Below are 19178 nucleotides of genomic sequence, written 5' to 3'. Positions count from 1 at the left end.
TCCATCAAACAGTTAAGGCATGGCCTTTGTTTTAAGATACTGTACCTTGTTAATTTAAGAAAGGTTACATATGATTGGATGCTCTGCTCATCTACCTTATTTGTCTGTTAGTAGCTATTTGATTTTAATAGTTTTTGTTACACAATTTAGTAACTTATTTCTTGAACTTGAACTTTATTGCCATATGTAACCGGTACTGGTACAATGGAATTCTTACTCACAGAAAGTCTCTCGATTGTAAAACAAGTATAAAAAACAAGACAAAGTGCAAACAGTGCATCAAGACAATGTACAAACAAACAATAGACAATGTGCAGGTAAACATGTAGACAGTTTGAATGTAAACAATACAGACGTGTAAACAATGGCTGGAGATGTGCAATAGATAAGAAATCATAAAGAGGTAGATGGTGATGGTGTAGGTGTGGTCCGAGGGGGATGGCTAAAAGTGTTCGCCAGTCTCACTGCTTGTGGATAGAAGCTGTTGAAGAATCTAGTGGTAAGTGTCCGTATGCTCTTATATCTCTTGCCTGAGGGCAGTGGGGTGAAGAGCTCATGCCCAGGGTGGTGACTGTCCTCTGTGATGGCCAGAATTCTACCACGGCAGCGGTCCTCATAGAGCTGTTTAATCTCGGTGAGACCGCAGCCGATGATCTTCTGGGCCATATTGACCATTCTCTGCAGCCTTTCTTTCTCACGAAGAGGTGTTGCCATACCACACGGTGAGCCCGTTGGTGAGGACGCTTTCGATGGTGCAGCGGTAGAAGTTCACCAACACATGTATTGGCATCCCCCATAGCTTGAGACACCTCAAGAAATAAAGGCGCTGCTGAGCCTTCTTCATGATAGAGTCAGTGTGCACAGTCCAGGTTAGATCTTTAGAGATGTGAATTCCCAAAAACCTAAAGCTGGTGACTGTTTCCACTTCCGTTCCATCAATACTGAGTGGGCTGTGAGTGTATGGCCTGTGTCTCCGAAAGTCCACTATTAGCTCTTTCGTTTTCTTTATGTTCAAGTCCAGGTTATTGCTATGACACCACCTAAGCAGCTGTACAACTTCATCCCTGTAAGTGGACTCGTCATCATCACTGATCAGTCCTGTTATGGTGGTGTCATCGGCAAACTTAATGATGCGGTTGTTGCTGTGTCTCGCTGTGCAGTCGTGAGTAAATAGGGAGTACAACCTTGGACTCAGACAGCAGCCTTGTGGGGTTCCAGTGCTCAGGGTGAGTGGTGTTGATGTTTTATTGCCTATCCGCACCACCTGTGGTCTCTCGATAAGAAAGTCCAGCAGCCAGTTGCAGACAGAGTTGCACAGGCCTAATCCCCTGAGCTTTGTCACCAGTTGACTGGGTATGATGGAATTGAATGCTGAACTGTAGTCCACAAACAGCATTCTCACATACGAGTTCTTAGTGTCCAGGTGTTCCAAGGCTGTATGCAGAGCCAGGGAGACAGCATCATCCACTGATCTGTTGTTCTGGTAGGCGAACTGCAAGGGGTCCAGGGACTCTGTGATGGAGGAGTTGATGTGTGACAACACCAGCTTCTCAAGGCATTTCATCACCACAGATGTTAATGCTACTGGGCGGTAATCATTCAGGCATGTCACTTTTGTCTTTTTGGGGGTTGGAACAATAGTGGTTTTTTTAAAGCAGGTGGGGACCATGGACTGTGACAGGGAGGAGTTAAACACTGTGGTCAGCTGGGCTGCACATGTCCTTAGGACTCGAGGTGGTATCCCATCAGGCCCTGCAGCCTTACGGATTTTCACCCTGCTCAGAGACTTCTGCACGTCCTGCTCTGAGACTTTCAGAACAAACTCGCCCTGCACACTTGGGGTCTACTCAGCATTGCCCGTGTTCAGAGCATCAAAGCGGGCATAGAAGTGGTTCAGCTCGTCAGGCAGGGATGCGTTGTTCGTGTCAATCTCCTGGCTGCAGCCCTTGTAGCCTGTGATTGACTGTAATCCCTGCCACAGCCTCCGGGTGTCAGTGCACTGCGTTTCAAGCCGCACTCTGTAGCTCCGTTTGGCGCGTTTTATGGCTTCCTCTAATGCATACCGTGATTTCTTGTACAGCTCTTTGTCCCCCGATTTGAACGCGGTGGATCTATCTTTTATTTTATTGCGAATGTCGTTGTTGAACCACGGTTTCTGATTGGGAAATGACCTAATTTTCATTTCTGGTACACAAATGTCGGTGCAGTATTTAATATAGCTGGTGACCGCGTCCGTATACTCATTTAAATCTGTGTCGGGAGCTCTGAATGCGTCCCAGTCTGTACTATCAAAGCAGTCTATTAACTTGCTTTCCGCCTCCCCAGACCAACAACGCACTGACCTGTTCGCAATGGGGGAGGTCTTCTGTTTGTACTCAGGAAGCAACAGGAGAGCAATGTGGTCCGACTTACCGAAACTTGGTTTGGGAAGCGCTTTGTATGCTCCTTTTATTGTTGTGTAGCAGTGGTCCAAAATATTGCCTCCTCTTGTCGGTACAGTGACATGCTGAATGTATTTTGCAGTACTTTTCTCAGATTGCAGTGGTTGAAGTCCCCAACTACAATTGAGATGGCTTCTGGGTGGGAGTTTTCGTGCTTGTTGATAATGTCGTGGAGTTCGCTGTGTGCTGCTTCCACGCAGGCTTGAGGTTGAATGTAAACGGTTGTGATAATAGTGGCGGAAAACTCCCTCGGCAAATAAAAGGGTCGACATTTTATGGTCAGGTGTTCTAGATTCGGCGAGCAGGATTTAGAGATTACCTTCACATCGGTGCACCACTTGCTGTTGACCAGGAAGCAAACGCCTCCGCCTTTGTGTTTGCCGGTTGCTTGGTGGTTTCTGTCCATGCGGTAAATGGTGAACCCCTTTGGCTGGATGGCGGTGTCCGGGACGCATGCATTCAGCCAGGTTTCAGTGAAGGCATAAACACAGCAGTCCCTCAGGTCTGCTGAACCCAAGAACCCTTTGTGTTAAGAAGTGCCCTTTGTTCACAGTTTTAAATGCACTTTCCTATAGGTGCCATTTGTTTTTTTTTAATGTGTTTCACCATTCATTATAAAAAAATCAATTGGAGTGATTTTGAAAACTTAAACCAGGACCCTTCATAGTCCAACTAAAAAGCACAGATTCTTTAGTATGTCAAAGTAGGACATTATTTTGCTACAAGGTAACTAAATTGTACATAGTAATATTCTAAAAGAGTTCCTACTAGTGCACTGTATAATGTTAACATAACTCCCCTTGATTTAAATTAAAGTTTTAACTCCTTAATACCTATATACTGTATGTTTTTGAATCCTAATAAGTTTTTTTTGCCTTTCTGCCTGATTATAATATCTGCCTGATATTGCTTCCGCACATTGTCTAGTAGACATAAATTACTATCATTATAAACATCTAAGTCTTTTCCATAAGTTGGTTCTTCAAACTCGGTGTATCCCATCTTATACAGTATTTGTAATGCATGCTTTTCCAACCTCCATGCGATACTGAGCTTGATTATTGAAGATGTGACAGTTTTTTTTTAATTTCCTTTACAGCTTCTACAATGTTTGCAGTTTCTTCTGCTCTAACTTGAGAACTACTCTAGTTTATTAACAATACCTGAATCTATCTCATTAATATAAAATAAGTAAAACAGGGCTGACAATACAGAACCCTGTAGTACTCCCCTAATTACATCACCACAATTTGAACTTACTGTATATCCCTTTATCTGTACCCTCTGTTTCCTGTCCATTAATCAGGTCTGAATTCAAGTATATGTATTACTGATTCACAGTTTAACAGATTTTTTTTTTATGAGGAACTTTATCAAAAGCCTTACGGAACTCAAAATATACCTTATCATACATTCATTGCTGTTATTCCTAGTTCCAAAGTACGCTAACAAGTTAATTAAGCAATACCTGCCTTTTCTATATGCATGCAATTCCTTAGAATCTTATTAATTAGTCTTTTCTTAGCATGAGGCATGGTGTTTGCTTTTTCCTTGAAAAACACATGAGTAAAATTTAAATTTATTAGCAGTTTCCATTTAATCATTTTCCATATTTAATTCTTAGTCTGCTTCATCGTTCACTGTTCTTTTGTTGTTAATACTGATAATTCTTCCCATTTCTCTCTAGGCCTTTCTAATACAGGTGGTCCCCAATGTTTATCAAGGTTAGGGACTAGAAAAACAAGACATACAGCAAAATGATGTACTGTATAAACAGGAATATCCAGGGTGTGTGAGCCTAAGAGCATACACTTTGCCCATTTGACTTAAATGGGGAGGTTTTCCCATAAGAACTAAAGAAACAGAGTCAGAATTAATAAGAATAAATTAGGTTCCATGTTTCACTTGTAGCTAACCAAATACATAAAAGAGGGTCCCACTATACATTCAGATTGTGTTCTTAAATAATGTAACTTTGCAGGTTATAGCAGAGTGACTTAGGGGAGTTCATATCCATAAGAAAACTGTGTCCAGGTGTATACATGTAATGTACAAATTCCAAATCAAACCAACAAAAAATTTCCCCACACACTTTTCATGCAATTTCAATTTAGCAGTAAAACACATTATGTGTGATGGTAAGTACTCACTTTCATGTTTTGGCATAATTCAAAACCATTGTTTTGGACAAAGGTCTAGAAAACAAAGCTTTTGTACAGTTTCAAAATATACTTTAAAACATTCTGTATTATGGTCACAGTTCCATAATGGCTCTCCCACCTCTACTTTATATCAATGGAGACGCTCCTTGTAGTTGGTGCTCTGACTAACAAAGCTGTCAACAGTCATGTGTATATTTGAGATTCCAGTTTAAGCTGCTGACATGTCAATTGTTCTTTTTTTCCCAGTCTGTGTAAGAAAAATTAAAATCTACTTTGAAATCTCCCATATCTTTCTTTATGCATTTTCCTGTACATGATAACTGAATTTGGTTGTATCTATAGTATATTCCTAACAAAATATCTTTGAATGTTTTAATAAGTCTGATCCATATCTTTTCTGTGACAGTCTATGAGAAGGAGCTACTGGATGTTTTTGCCCTTGTCGCATGACCTGTGTGGCCTAACATTGTTTAATTGTTATAAGGCTCTGTTTTGTGTTACTTTTACCTGTTGTGGATCTACAGACTTGGAATTGTTCTGTCTGCTCCTCCATCCTGTGTCAAGTTAAAGAACCAGCCGCTTCACCCTGTAAAATAGGGTTCACGTGCTAGTCAGATTTGTCCTGGGGTGGGGGGATTATTTTGCCTGGCCTAGGTGGGGTGACAGGGAGTGTTTTTTTTTGTTGTGTTGTTTGCACTATGTGTTGTTTTAATGGACATTCTGCACTTCTTTTTCTTTTAATCATTAAAGATTTGCACCAGTTAATTTAAATGTTGTGTCCTGCATTTGTCCATGTCTTGTTGATGGTCATGTCACACCCTCAATTCAACTTGGCTAAAATTCAGTATCTGATTGTTATATCACCACTTGTTCCATCTTTCCTGTTTCTCTGTAACACCTCTGTTTACAAAACTGTAAAAGAAAATACTGTTAAACCGTGCACATTAAATCTTTATTCACATGGGCTATTATTTAGAGAAAAAAGCCTAACGTACCTTGAAGGAGGTGAGCATCGTGGTAGTGGCAAGGATTGTCATAGGCATATTGTTTTTAATCTGTTTTCTAGAAGCACCACAGTTGTGTAACATATAATGGATCAATTTTTTGTCTTGTATTGCAAAAAACGTTTTTTTTTTCAGTATTTTTAGTCTATACGTAGCAAAACAAATGTGAAATAATTTCCATTTCTTAGTTAAAAGCAGCGTGATATCAAAACACAGCCACGTCCTTTTAAAGATTCTCATTACTGAAGTCAGCTGTCTGGCACTTAAAACTATTACTAGTGTTCACCAAGTGGATACGTTATCAGACATTCTGTATAGCTACAAGGAAGGTTGTCAACAGTAGTACATCACATCTTCCTCAACTTATGCAGAAAACATATGTTGTTTAGGGCCTCCTGCTGCAGGCTAATAGAGGAAAGATAGATTAAAAGGTACAATGTAGAGACCCTAAAGTAGAATCTGTGTTTACATTCACATAGTTTTTTTTCTTTGGTAGCTATAAAGACAGAAAGGGTCAGACACAATCCATGTCTTTCTATTTTGTCTTGCCCGTTATTTTCTTGTTTTCCCTTTTATTTGCTCCAATGTCTTGAAAACCATGGCCTGTGTCGCTAAATCCCACTGGAGTAAAGAAACCTGATAAAGATAATAGGTTCTGAACGTGATAAAATCTTGCAGTTTAGATATTAATAAAGAAGCCCTCTGCCTTGAACCTTCAGGAAATATTCTAATATCTTTTTTTTTTGTTATGTATGCACGCACTTAGTGTACTGTACTTTGTATTTTTCCTACAGAATGTAAGGAAGATAAATTACAACTGCTACTACTGTCCTACAGCATTGTGATGATTTGGAATTCCAGTCACACTAATTGAGTGAATTTTAAGATGTGTTAATTCCAAATATAATTAACCGGTTACTTTCCTGGTGGTATTATAAAACAAAACAATGTAAACCAATGTAAAACCAAATGGGAAGTATGCATAGTTTATCTAAAATATGAGCATTAAGTTTCTTAAACAACAACATCATAATTAGCCAAATTATTGGTCAACCATCTTTAGTGGACTCTGTTGCCCATAAAAACCTGTTATAAACCTGATCAGATGATGGCAACTTATCTCTTCATATATTATTATATTTTTCATCCCAAGTCTGAAGATGGGGTTGTTTTTTGCTTATTGTATTATTTTTTATAGTTCAAGAAATATAAGGTTTAGGGTCTCGACATCTCAATAGCTGAATGTAAGAGACAACGTAAATTAAACTTGAATATAAATCTTGTATTGAGACTGAACATTTCACATCATGACTTTAACCATCTATTAGGAGAGCCTCGCTGAGATTAATTTTACAGTGAGTCTCTTATATTTCTGATGTATTTATTAAACATTTGCTGAAATCAATGGATTTTTATTTTCAGTTATTACATTTTGTTTTCGTTTCTCTTTTCTCTATTACTGTGATTCAAGTTGTGTAAGTTTTAAAGTATACTTGTTTCAACATCACATTTGTTGTTTACATTGTAATAAGTAACCGGTTCGGTTAGGTTCTGTTTCTGTAAGGTAAAGTTTCTCTTTTTTTTCCATTATATTATGTTTTTTATGGAATGAAAAATAACAGTGCTAATAACGGTGACATGGATTAATTACAGACGTCTTTTTCTGCAGATGAATTAAATGTTAACTCCTTGTATGTAGGCTGGGCTTAATAGATGATTACTGATGTGCAAAGATTATATCCGCAGAACCTTCTCATTGTCTTTAATTTCAATCTCCCTTATGTTACTGTGTACCTGGAACTACACCTAAAATAAAGCAGGACATCTAATTTTTAAATGAAATGGGAGAACATGTTCAAATCTGAAAACAACATCTTGTCATTTACTTGGTGTCCCTCACATATTTTACCTCTACAAATGAGGCGCGTGTCCCCACATGGGAAGAAAGGTAATCAGTGAAGGGAATAAGTGCTACTGTCCTGCTGTAAATCAGCTGTAGCAAATGTGCATTGTAACAAATTGTCTCAATACCAAAGTGACATTTGATGTCTCTGTTTATTTATCAAAAAGACAAAAAATAAAATTAAGTAATTATTGGTGGAGTGAATGCAAAAATATAAAAGACATCAGATACACCACTGTGTCATAATGCAGTATACACTACAGTAATACATTTAACAGGCTATGCAAGAGCTATAATTGCATATTAATGACCTGTTAGTACATCAGGTTGGTAAGATTCTGTGATATATACAGTGTACTTTTTTCCTAACAAAGAAATCCTTTAGGTTTAGTAGCAGTGTGTTTTATTTAGAAGTAATGAGTTCTCTCCTGCTTATCTCTGAAGATTTGATTCCCATTCCTGATCTGCAGTTCACAGAGAAACAACCTTCAGTGCTGTTTCAAGTGTTTCACACCTGCCTGTAGTGCATGAAGAAGTGCAATAAAGGGAAGAATGTTAAGCATGCAAATGTGTTCTTAAGATATTTGAAAGCCTCACTGCCATATTAAACAGTTGTATTGCTCTGTTCACTGTTGTACTTTTTTATCATAGACTGAAAACATATCATAGGCCTTAATGTACATATTTTTATTTTCAGTTTAGAGGACCACACATAAATACTGCTTCCATTTCACTTAAGTCTGTAGCATCATTAGCTTCATGAACTCTTCATAAGCTGTTTTATAATAATAGCATCTTACACTTTGATTTTAAGGTATGGTATCATCAGGAAATTAAGATTATAGTAATTATTTTAAAAATACATTAAACTTGTTTTTCTGTTTTAGCACAAAAGCTTAGCAAACATTTTAAAATGTATTGAGCAAAACTAGCACCTTGATTATTTTGTCTTATAAACATAATGTTGAGATATTGTAACCAGTTTGCTGGGTGTTTAGCTCAAAGGTAGAGATTCTGCTTATGTTTAATTTTCCCCCATCTATTTTTTATTTGATTTGTGCATGTGATTTTTATGATATGGTGGATGTTAGAACAAAAAGGCCTATTCTTTGGACTTGTAAGAAAGAAATGGAAAGGGTTTGATTCTTCTGTACTGCCATCGATAGCCACTTGCATAGTCTATTTAAAACCAAGCAGATGTTTAGAAAAATAGAGATGGCTGTGGTGAGCTTTCAGTTTGCAGCAGTATCTCGGAACTTGATTCTGATTAAAGATTTCAGCTTTGCAGCAGTTGGTCTCAAAACTGAACTTTGTCTTGGGGTGATCAGTGGGAACAAAGGTAGTGCTGAATACTCAAGCTGGAATACTGCTCACAATAAAATAACATTTGCATGTTGGGCTTGCCAAAAAGGTTCAGATGTAATGTTGCTGTTCTGTTTCTAGTTAAAAACAATCGCCATGTGGTTTCCACATCTGAGACAGCAGCATTTCTTTGTGAAAAGAGCACATTGGATATATGGAAATCGCTCTTCTAAAGGCTGTGTCAAAATCAGGATGTTTATTTTCATTTTTTTCTGTTGTACAGGCAGAAAACTTCTTTTAAAAGAAGGTATGCCAGCTGTCCCTGTTTGTTTCGAGGGATCTATGCTGGTTTTTTCTGTGTACATTGAAGAAGAGGAATGTATCATTTTGTGAAGTCACCTTTGATCTTTGCATTGGTTATATTGCTTGTTTCACTGATAAGTAAAGAGGCTGTGGCTTTGAAAATAAGGAGAATGTGGGACAGATGCATATCAATTAGCTAATCTACTCTTTCATCAACATAACCCACAATTCGCTAACAATCTAAAACTAAGGCAATTCTGCAGCAAACTTTAGTTTTTCCTAATGCATCAATTTAAATTATCATGGCTAACTCATTAAATTATAATTAAAAATCGTTTTTACCTTTGTTAAATGTTCCATTTTAAATAAAGCTTCCAAGTTGTAACTATTTAACTAATAGTAACTACTATTTCTGAAGTAGTAACTATTTAAATACATTTAAATTTATATTGTTAAATTTTTAACACATGCCTAATGGAGCTCAAAATCTGTGCATTATTTTGATTTAACAATTGACGTGGTTTGTCCCTGACAGAAGTGTATCAATTGGTGTCAGTTTTTTTTTTTCAGTTAACCAATAACTTGGATATTTTTTACTTCTTTCATATATTTTCATCAAATGCTTTTGATGATCTATTTGGGAGATTCTGTTTTGAGTAGGTTTAAATTAAAATGCACACAAAGTTTTGTTTACAAACCCATTGTCTAAAAAAATCACTGGTAAGGAATTGACTGCTTAACAAATCACATTGTCAGCGCAGGTAATTTTGTACTGGGCTTAAATTCTGAAAAGGAAAATTAAATGGATTAATATGTGAGATTCTTAGTATCCTGTTAGATTAAATTTAATAAATTATTATTTTTTTCCTAAAAAGACAAAGTAAATTAAAGAATAAAATTGCATGTAAACAGCATTATTATATACTCATAGCCCTACATGCTTGATTGCTTTTGGAGTTGTATTTGTCCGATTGTATTTGCATAATTAGTGCATTGTGAAATGAGAATGTCAACTGGTTTAATTTATTCCTTTTTTTCTTCGGTTTCAGTCTCAGCAGAAAACCTGGAGAAGAACTTAAAACAGATGGAGCGGCAGCTTCAACAGCTTGAGAAGGATTTAGAGACCTTTACGCCTGCGGAGGACATGCATGACAAGTTTGTCACAAAGATGTCCATATCCTTCCTGACAGTTACAGTGGTCACTTAGCATTAGCCGTTTAAGTCATAGATTTATTTAACATTCAGATTTCTTTTGCATAATCCTTGTATAAGTGCTCTGTCAGCTTCCACTCTGTTATTCAGACAAGGACACCTCAGAACTTACTTTCTTGAAACATATTTTGATTTTAATATTAAGCAGTCCTGGTTATGTAATTCCTATTTATTTTGAATTATGGTTTCATAGTATTTTAATTGTAAAATGTTCTTTTTGTTGAAAGGTTAATTTATTAACTGCAGTTGCCAGACTGATTAGAGACTAGTGTCTCGTCACTGACTTTTGCAGTGTGTAATGTGGTAGTCCAAAGCACAGAGATCCCTCATCTTCACTGCAATTCAACAATTCTTTAAATGTCACCAAGATAATAGTTAAATAGTACGCTAGCCAAAAAAATGAAAAAGATTTACAAACAAAACATCCTCTCCTTTCAGCTTTTACCCTTTTTTTATTCTCAACTAAACGGGCCTGATGTGTTCAAAATGTTATCTTCTGTCTGAACGCTCAGTCAGCCATCTGTGTGTTTATCTCTATTTCATCTATTTCATTATTGCCAGAAGCATTAATACACTGTTTTAAAAGTTTTATATTATTTTTTTTATTTAGACATGTCTAGGATACTATCATCACCATCATCATAATTGTTCTTCCATAGCACTACCTCTACCATTCTTTTGGTTAAACATTTAGGTTATTTCTAGAATAAAAAGTTCCCGTAAATTTAAGTCCAGGCACACCCTTTAGTTTTTTTTTTTTAGCGAGTTTGTAAGTTTTGGAATCATGAGTGTCAAAATACCACTGGCTGACAAAAGTTACTCCTATATTTCATCTTAAACCTTAGTATTTTTGCAAACGTCATTTTTCTACGTTATGTGAATGTCTAAACATCATGTTTCTACCTTAACGTTTTTGTTTTTTTAATTTATATTTTAATATTTATATATTTTGTTTAGATTACTTTTCTCTGCCCTATGTGATACAAATCTCTCTTTGCTTCCATCGGATCAATAACTATCAGTTTTTCTTTCTGTCAGTCTATCACTATATTTTAAAGTAAATTAAGAATGACAACGAAATAATAACAGTGCCTTTAGCTAGCATAAGCCTCCTATGTATCTGTATGTATCATGGGAAGTCATTAAATGACTGACCATTGTTTTAGTAAATTTCTCTACATCTGCCTAAATTAAGTGCCAGATGCAATTTTTTTTTTTACCTGCTCTTGATTGTGTTCTGTAAAATCAAGCTCACAAATGATACATGTAGTAGTCCTCTACATCCTGTCCCAGAAGACTGGTGCTCATTTAAAAGCTGAAGTCTTGGATATGGTTCTAGTAATGCCTGGCAAGCACATTAATTAGGGAAGTGCTCTCAAGGTACGATATATTACTTAAGCAAAGGAAGTCTGATGAAAAGGTTAGGGCTGCAGCATAGCACTAGGTTGTCTGGAGCTGTCTGAACTTTTCTGCTTTTGACGGGAAGCTGTGTAGAATCCCACAAAAGTTTTCAGAAAAAGCAGCTTGCAAGAAATCCAAAACAGGAAGGATGTTGCCATGATGGAAACAATTTGTCATTCTGAGACCAATTACAGCCTGCAGCCTACTCTGTCACTAAATATCACAGTCAATGGGCTTTTAATGAAATGAATTGATTAGCATTCCCAATCCCTTTATAATTCTGATGTGCAAACAGTTGCTGTCTTCTCTGTAGAAGTTCATAATCTTTTTACAAAACCTATCTACTTCAAGGTTTAGTTGACTTTTTAGAAATGAAAGCAGGTGAACTAAGTCCAGTTAAAGATTTCCTTTTTTGTGATTAGAGGAGGAATGGAAAATGTCTTTGCTGAAACATTGTGGTTTTGTCATTTTATTGTATGCTTTTAGTTGGGACATATTAGATGACAAGAAATCCACATATTAACACTTGATCTTAATTTGTTTAGTATTCACATTACTGGAAATGTTTATATACAGTATGTCATATATAGTGTCTTTTATATTCAATGTCTAACATCAGTTAGAGCAGTTTGCAGTATATTGTCAAGTGTAAATATCTCATCTACCTTTAGACGGTATCTATTGTTTCTACACTAGAATTCACATTGTTTCACATTGTTTGAAAGAAGAGACATAAGGGAATGTATTTTTTTTTCTTTTGGGGCTATCCAATAAAGGTGCATTTAGACTCACATTTTACCTTAAAGCGATTTCCAGGGGATAAGAGGAACATGACCTTTGTCTCTTCATTCACTTCACGTTAACCACTATACTGGGTCTTTTCTCATGTTGGCACCCTTTCCAGTTTTCAAATATTCCTGACAATTATTTAAAAAAAAATAGGTATCTGCGTTTCACCTATTGCTTTATCATTCAAATATGTTAACGTATTTTCAGCCCTGCAAGCCAGAAAAGGCTTTATGCAGCTTTGTATTCCAATCAAGGAAATAAGCCAAGAGTTCTAAGAAAAAAAAAGCAGTTGTCAGCAGAAAATGAAACATGACGCCATTTAACCTTCAGAAGATCAGCCAGGGGGAGTTATCTCGGGGTGACAGTCCCTGAGGAAATGCAAAAGCCCACCAGTTGAATTGTGAATTATGTTTCTGAAAAGAAGTTATATGTTCGTGTTTCTTTATTGATTTTGTTTTCTTTGCTCATAGAAAGTATTCACTTTTTATTCTACTATGGATATACTGTGGATATAAAACATGAATTATTTTGAATTGATATGCCCATACATTTATAAATGGAGATCAGTGGTGCATTAAAAAACAATCCACTAGTTAGAAGCTGTGCCAAATAGGTGATTGAGGTGACTGTTGCCAAATATATATTTTTTTATATACTGGTGTACTTTTACTCTCACCAGGACAAATGGACAGAAAATTGATGAATAAATATACTAAGGTTCATACTGAGTCTGAAATCTGAAGCCCCAAAATGGATTATACCTAAATTCCTTTGTAAATTTCATATATAAAAAAACTGAGGTTCATGCTCCATGCATTAATCAGTATATCGATATCCCTTTCTCAGGGGACATTGTGGTTAAGTGGTTAGGGAGCTGAACCCAGCTATTACATCCTTTAGTAATGTCCTTTACCCTAGTTGTTCTGATAGAACGTCTGCCTGTGTTGCCATGGTTACCTGATACCATGGTTTCTGGAGGGTTAACTTGCACTGGATGGACGTCTCATCCAGGGATAATCTTATTACTTCAACTTTGTTTAACTCTAGAGAAGGACCTTAAATATGTGAGGTTGATGTAATACCACTTTCCAAATACAGTGTTATGACAGTAATGTGTTAATATCTTAGATATGTCCCATTATTTTCCCCTGCTTGCTAGCTGAGCTTGAAAAAGCCACGAAAAGCTGAATACCCTAATTGATGGCAGATTGGTTTTGAAGCAAGGAAAATTAATAATAGATTGCATTTTAATACTACATGTAGATCTACAGATTATAAAGGCAGTGAGAAATGAACCAATATTTGTGAAAGAGCTCCATTGATTTCACAGACCTCACACTCAACTTTAGATGATTATAGTTTGGATGTGATTACAGTTTGTGCCTCATTCAAAAGTCAAACTGCAAATGGCACTATTGAAGGCAATTTGCACATCATTCAAAAGGCAACCTACAAATACAGTAGTTCGATCAAACGAAATATAGTGGAAAAGCATCTGAGAGTATTGTACACTTCACCATGTCATTTCAATTCGAAATCTGAATTCATGATGATGGTAATATTGTATTTCAGATTAAATGAAAAACATACACTGATCTATACAGATGATTCTAATTATTAATTAAGTCAACTTCAAAGCTTATGCCATTGAATTTCAAATAAATTATATAGATCGAGAGCATTCATTGCAAATAGTGTGCTTACACTATCGCTGAAAAATGTCATTCTGACATAACTTAAGCTTAAAACAGCATTTTGTCTTTACCAAAGTCTCATCAGGCTGTTATGACATGAAAATTACAGTTGTTTTTGGTAATGGTTTCTACAGGTTCAGCATACTGTACAGTATAGAGATAGAACATTGCATTGGTGGGTGATGTGTAGAACATTAATAAGAGGGAAATGGGCTTTGCAGCCACATCCTAGCCTGAGATAGTTTCCTGTCATTGACAGAGCTGCTGGTGTTAAGGTATTTTGAGCAAATTAGGTAGATAGGAAACAACAGATCTGGGCCAATTTTCTGTGTTGTGCATTGCAAAGGATATGATCTCAAACTAGACAAAAAAGGACAGATTAAAAAGTAGTTGGGCTGGAATGTTTAATTCAAGTCCTTTTGTTTCACATATTCAGTGAAATGCGTAGGTTGGTAAACTCTTGGACTACAAAGGAATGTGCTTAACCTTAACAACAGCAGTGAAGGTATTTTGGTAAATACCCTTTCAACCACTATGTCTGTATGAAGTTTCCTATTGTTAGAAGTGCATTCATCATCATCATTGAATGGTAATTCTCTACAAATATAAATCAGTTCTCAATTTAATTTATTTCAATGGTTCTTTAAGTTGCCATATAATTTAATAAGGTACTTTGTCTAATAGCAATTCATAATGCCATTTAATCTTCTTTTTTTTCTCTTTTTATTAGCTTTTCTGTAATTTTAGAATGGATTAATCAAGTATCTAGTATTTATTTTGCTTAATTACTGTTAAACATTTGTTTTTTTTAAAAACAATTTTTATTAACTTTATTAACTAAAGCATGGCAAACCATTTCCACTTTCCAGGCAGTGGAACCTAATCATGGAGTCCTACCAAAGGACCAATAAATGGCTAAAATAAAGTACTGTGCATTAAGGATTTGACCACGTCAACAGCAGCACTCCAAACCTCAACTATAGATCTGAAATCAGTGAACTGGAAAACTCAGTGCAAATAATGTAAAGACATGACAAGATCCAGTGAAGTCAGAGGAGAGAATCTGAATTAGCCCAGAGCTATACCTACAGTATATTTCCTTAGCTTTTGTAAGATCAGTCTATTGCATCCATTTCTGCTGTGTAAAACCAAAATGTACATAATAATTTAGTAAGAATGCTAAGAAGAAATGTACTTGCTTGATGTAGTACACAAAAAAGGAAAGGAAACCTGATTCAGGTACCTAACAACATCTGGACATTCCTGAAATATGTAAAAAAGTGCCAAAAGTGCCCCAAGGACAGAGCATATGCAAGGGAAAAGATTCTGATGGTAGTGTCTGCAAGAGGTCAGGAGTGCTCTTTGTAGAACATTTAAACGAATGTTTATCTGTAAAATCCGCATCTCTGTAAACCAGTGATCATAAATGATTAACAATAACAATTAAAGAATTAAGAATTTGTTATGCAGAGGCTTACCTTTAAATAATAAACTTTATTTTTATGTAACTCCTTTAATGGTGACTTCTCAAAGCAATTTACAAACTGACAAGAAAAACAATACATAATATACAGTGTTGTGAAAAAGTGTTTGCCCCCTTCCTGATTTCTTATTTTTTTGCATGTTTGTCACACTGAAATGTTTCAGATCATCAAACAAATTGAAATATTAGACAAAGATGACACAAGTAAACACAAAATGCAGTTTTTAAATGAAGGTTTTTATTATTAAGGGAAAAAAAATCCAAACCTACATGGCCCTGTGTGAAAAAGTGATTGCCCCCCCCCCTGTTAAAACATAAATCAACTGTGGTTTATCACATCTTTGAAAAGCCGAGTTCAATTTCTCTAGCCACACCCAGGCCTGATTACTGCCACACCTGTTCTCAATCAAGAAATCACTTAAATGGGACCTGTCTGACAAAGTGAAGTAGACCAAAAGATCCTCAAAAGCTAAACATCATGCTGCGATCCAAAGAAATTCAGGAACAAATGAGAAACAGAGTAATTGAGATTCATCAGTCTGGAAAAGGTTATAAAGCCATTTCTAAAGCTTTGGGACTCCAGCGAACCACAGTGAGAGCCATTATCCACAAATGGCGAAAACATGGAACAGTGGTGAACCTTCCCAGGAGTGGCTGGCCGACCAAAATTACCCCAAGAGCGCAGCGACGACTCATCCAAGAGGTCACAAAAAACCCCACAACAACATCCAAAGAACTGCAGGCTTCACTTGCCTCAGTTAAGGTCAGTGTTCATGACTCCACCATAAGAAAGAGACTGGGCAAAAATGGCCTGCATAGCAGAGTTCCAAGACGAAAACCACTGCTGAGCAAAAATAACATAAAGGCTCGTCTCAGTTTTGCCGGAAAACATCTTGATGATCCCCAAGACTTTTGGGAAAATACTCTGTGGACTGACGAGACGGTGGAAGGTGTGTGTCCCATTACATCTGGCATAAAAGTAACACAGCATTTCAGAAAAGGAACATCATACCAACAGTAAAATATGGTGGTGGTAGTGTGATGGTCTGGGGCTGTTTTGCTGCTTCAGGACGTGGAAGACTTGATGTGGTAAATGGAACCATGAATTCTGCTGTCTACCAAAAAATCCTGAAGGAGAATGTCCGGCCTGTTCGTGACCTCAAGCTGAAGCGCACTTGGGTTCTGCAGCAGGATAATGATCCAAAACACACCAGCAATTCCACCTCTGAATGGCTTAAAAAAAACAAAATGAAGACTTTGGAGTGGCCTAGTCAAAGTCCTGACCTGAATCCGATTGAGATGTTGTGGCATGACCTTAAAAAAGCGGTTAAGGCTCGAAAACCCTCCAATGTGGCTGAATTACAACAATTCTGCAAAGATGAGTGGGCCAAAATTCCTCCACAGTGCTGTAAAAGACACATTCCCAGTTATCGCAAACGCTTGATTGCAGTTCTTGCTGCTAAGGGTGGCCCAACCAGTTATTAGGTTTAGGGGGCAATCACTTTTTCACACAGGGCCATGTAGGTTTGGATTTTTTTTTCCCCTTAATAATACAAACCTTCATTTAAAAACTGCATTTTGTGTTTACTTGTGTTATCTTTGTCTAAAATTTCAATTTGTTTGATGACTGGAAACATTTCAGTGTGACAAACATGCAAAAAAATAAGAAATCAGGAAGGGGGCAAACACTTTTTCACACCACTGTATACACAATGAAAATACACAATAAGAGAAGATAGTAGATGGGGTTATGGAATACTGTAGGAGCAATGGGATATATAAAGTTAAGTAAGGGCCCTTCTAAAAAATAAGGTTTTGAGTCTAGATTTGAAAGAGCTTATAAAAGGTGACTGATATTCTTAAGGATAGAGTTCCAGAGCTTTGGGCCATAACAGGAGAAGGCCCTGTCACCCATAGAGTGTAGATGGGCATGAGGAATAGACAGGAGATCAGAATTAGAAGAGCGAAGGTCGTGAGGTGAGAGTAGGACGATAGTAGCTCAGACAGATACTGAGGAGCCAAGCCATGCAGTGCGTTATAAGTGATCATGAGGATTTGGAAGTTGACACAAAACCTGACAGGAAGCTGTGCAAGGACTGCAGGATAGGAGTATGTAATCGCTTGCACTTGACCTGGTCAGGCAGCCAAATTCTGGACATACTGAAGTTTGTTCAATGTGAATTTAGAAACCCCAGCGAGTAGAGCATTACAGTAATCAATTCGAAACAAGACAAATGTGTTGACCAACTTTTCAGCAACAGTTAGCGACAACATAGAACGTAGTCTGGCGATTTTTCTGGGGTGAAAGAATGATGTTTTGACAGTATGTTGAACATGTGGGTCGAACATCAATCATGAATCAGATCTCACCCCCTGGATTTTCAATGTTGACTGTAGCTCAAGTACAGTACCGTACAGATAGGGTTACTGCATTGGCTTTACAAAGTTGATGTGCAGTCTAGTCACAATTTAGATAAAGGAAGTTTTGAGTCATCTATGTCAGAGATCCAATTAGAGAGAACAGAGACAGCCACATCAGTGTCAGGTTTGGTGTGGACACAGATTTGAGTACCATCAGCGTAGAAATCATAATTTAGGCCATGCAACCTTAAAAGTTAAACAAGTGGGAACATGTAAAAACTAAAAGGTTGGGGGCCCAATATCAAGCTCCAATATCAAGAACACCAGACTGAACGAATCCAATTTCAGAGTTAAATCCTCCAAGAGAGACAAAGTGACATAGATCAGTGAGGTAAGACTTTAACCATTTAAGAGCAGTGTCAGTAACTCAGTAACTCCAAACATAGTCTCAATAAGAGAAAGAAAAATATCATGGTTAATAGTGACAAAAGCAGCTCTGACGTTGAGAAGAAGAAGGATGGAAAGAGAGAATCAGAAACCATGAGAACATCATTAGTGACTTTGACCAGGGTAGTTTCTGTGATATGAAGTTGTCGGATACCAGATTTGAGGGTTTCGAAGAGGTTATTTGCAATTAGATGGTTATTTAACTGAATATTAACAGCAGTTTCTAGATTTTTTGCAAGAAAGGGTACATTGGATATGGGGCGAAAATTGTTCATATTGTCCAGATCCATGTTTGGCCTTTTGGCAAAGGGGTAAGTTGGAAATGGGGTGGAAATTGTTTAGATTGTAAAGAATCATTTGTTTGTTTTTTTGTACAGGGGTAATAGGAGCAGTTAAGAAGGCCGTTGGTATCACACCAGTGCTCAAGGGTTCATTTATTATACTGCCGGCAATGGGGCAGAAAGTAGTGAAACAGGACTGAAACAAAGTGGTGGGAATAGGATCTAATAGGCAGGTTGTGAATTTCATATGCAAAACCAGTTTACTGAGGGGTACAGAGTCAAGTAGAGAGAAGTTAGAAGTGATTCAGTAAATCAAGGCAAGCAGGGAGGAGGTGTGGAGGTAAGAGGTTGTCGAGAGAATGTGATGCCGGATGTTGTCGATCTTTGTATTTTGT

At 37.0% G+C, this 19178-nt stretch overlaps 1 protein-coding gene across 1 annotated transcript in view; it reads left to right on the top strand.

Moving 5' to 3' along the window:
* Positions 1-19178, top strand: part of diaph3 (diaphanous-related formin 3) — a 459783-nt gene that overhangs the window by 349267 nt on the left and 91338 nt on the right. Inside the window, exon 24 of the mRNA XM_088603117.1 lies at positions 10165-10290. Coding sequence (XP_088459243.1) covers positions 10165-10290 — 126 coding nt within the window. The remainder of the gene's footprint in view (positions 1-10164; positions 10291-19178) is intronic.

This window comes from Lepisosteus platostomus, chromosome 2 (genome assembly GCF_059453375.1).
Source record: "Lepisosteus platostomus isolate fLepPlt1 chromosome 2, fLepPlt1.hap1, whole genome shotgun sequence".
In the NCBI taxonomy this organism is placed as follows: Eukaryota; Metazoa; Chordata; class Actinopteri; order Semionotiformes; family Lepisosteidae; genus Lepisosteus; species Lepisosteus platostomus.
The sequence above is the reverse complement of the archived record's forward strand: the minus strand, read 5'-3'. Positions and strand labels throughout refer to the sequence as shown.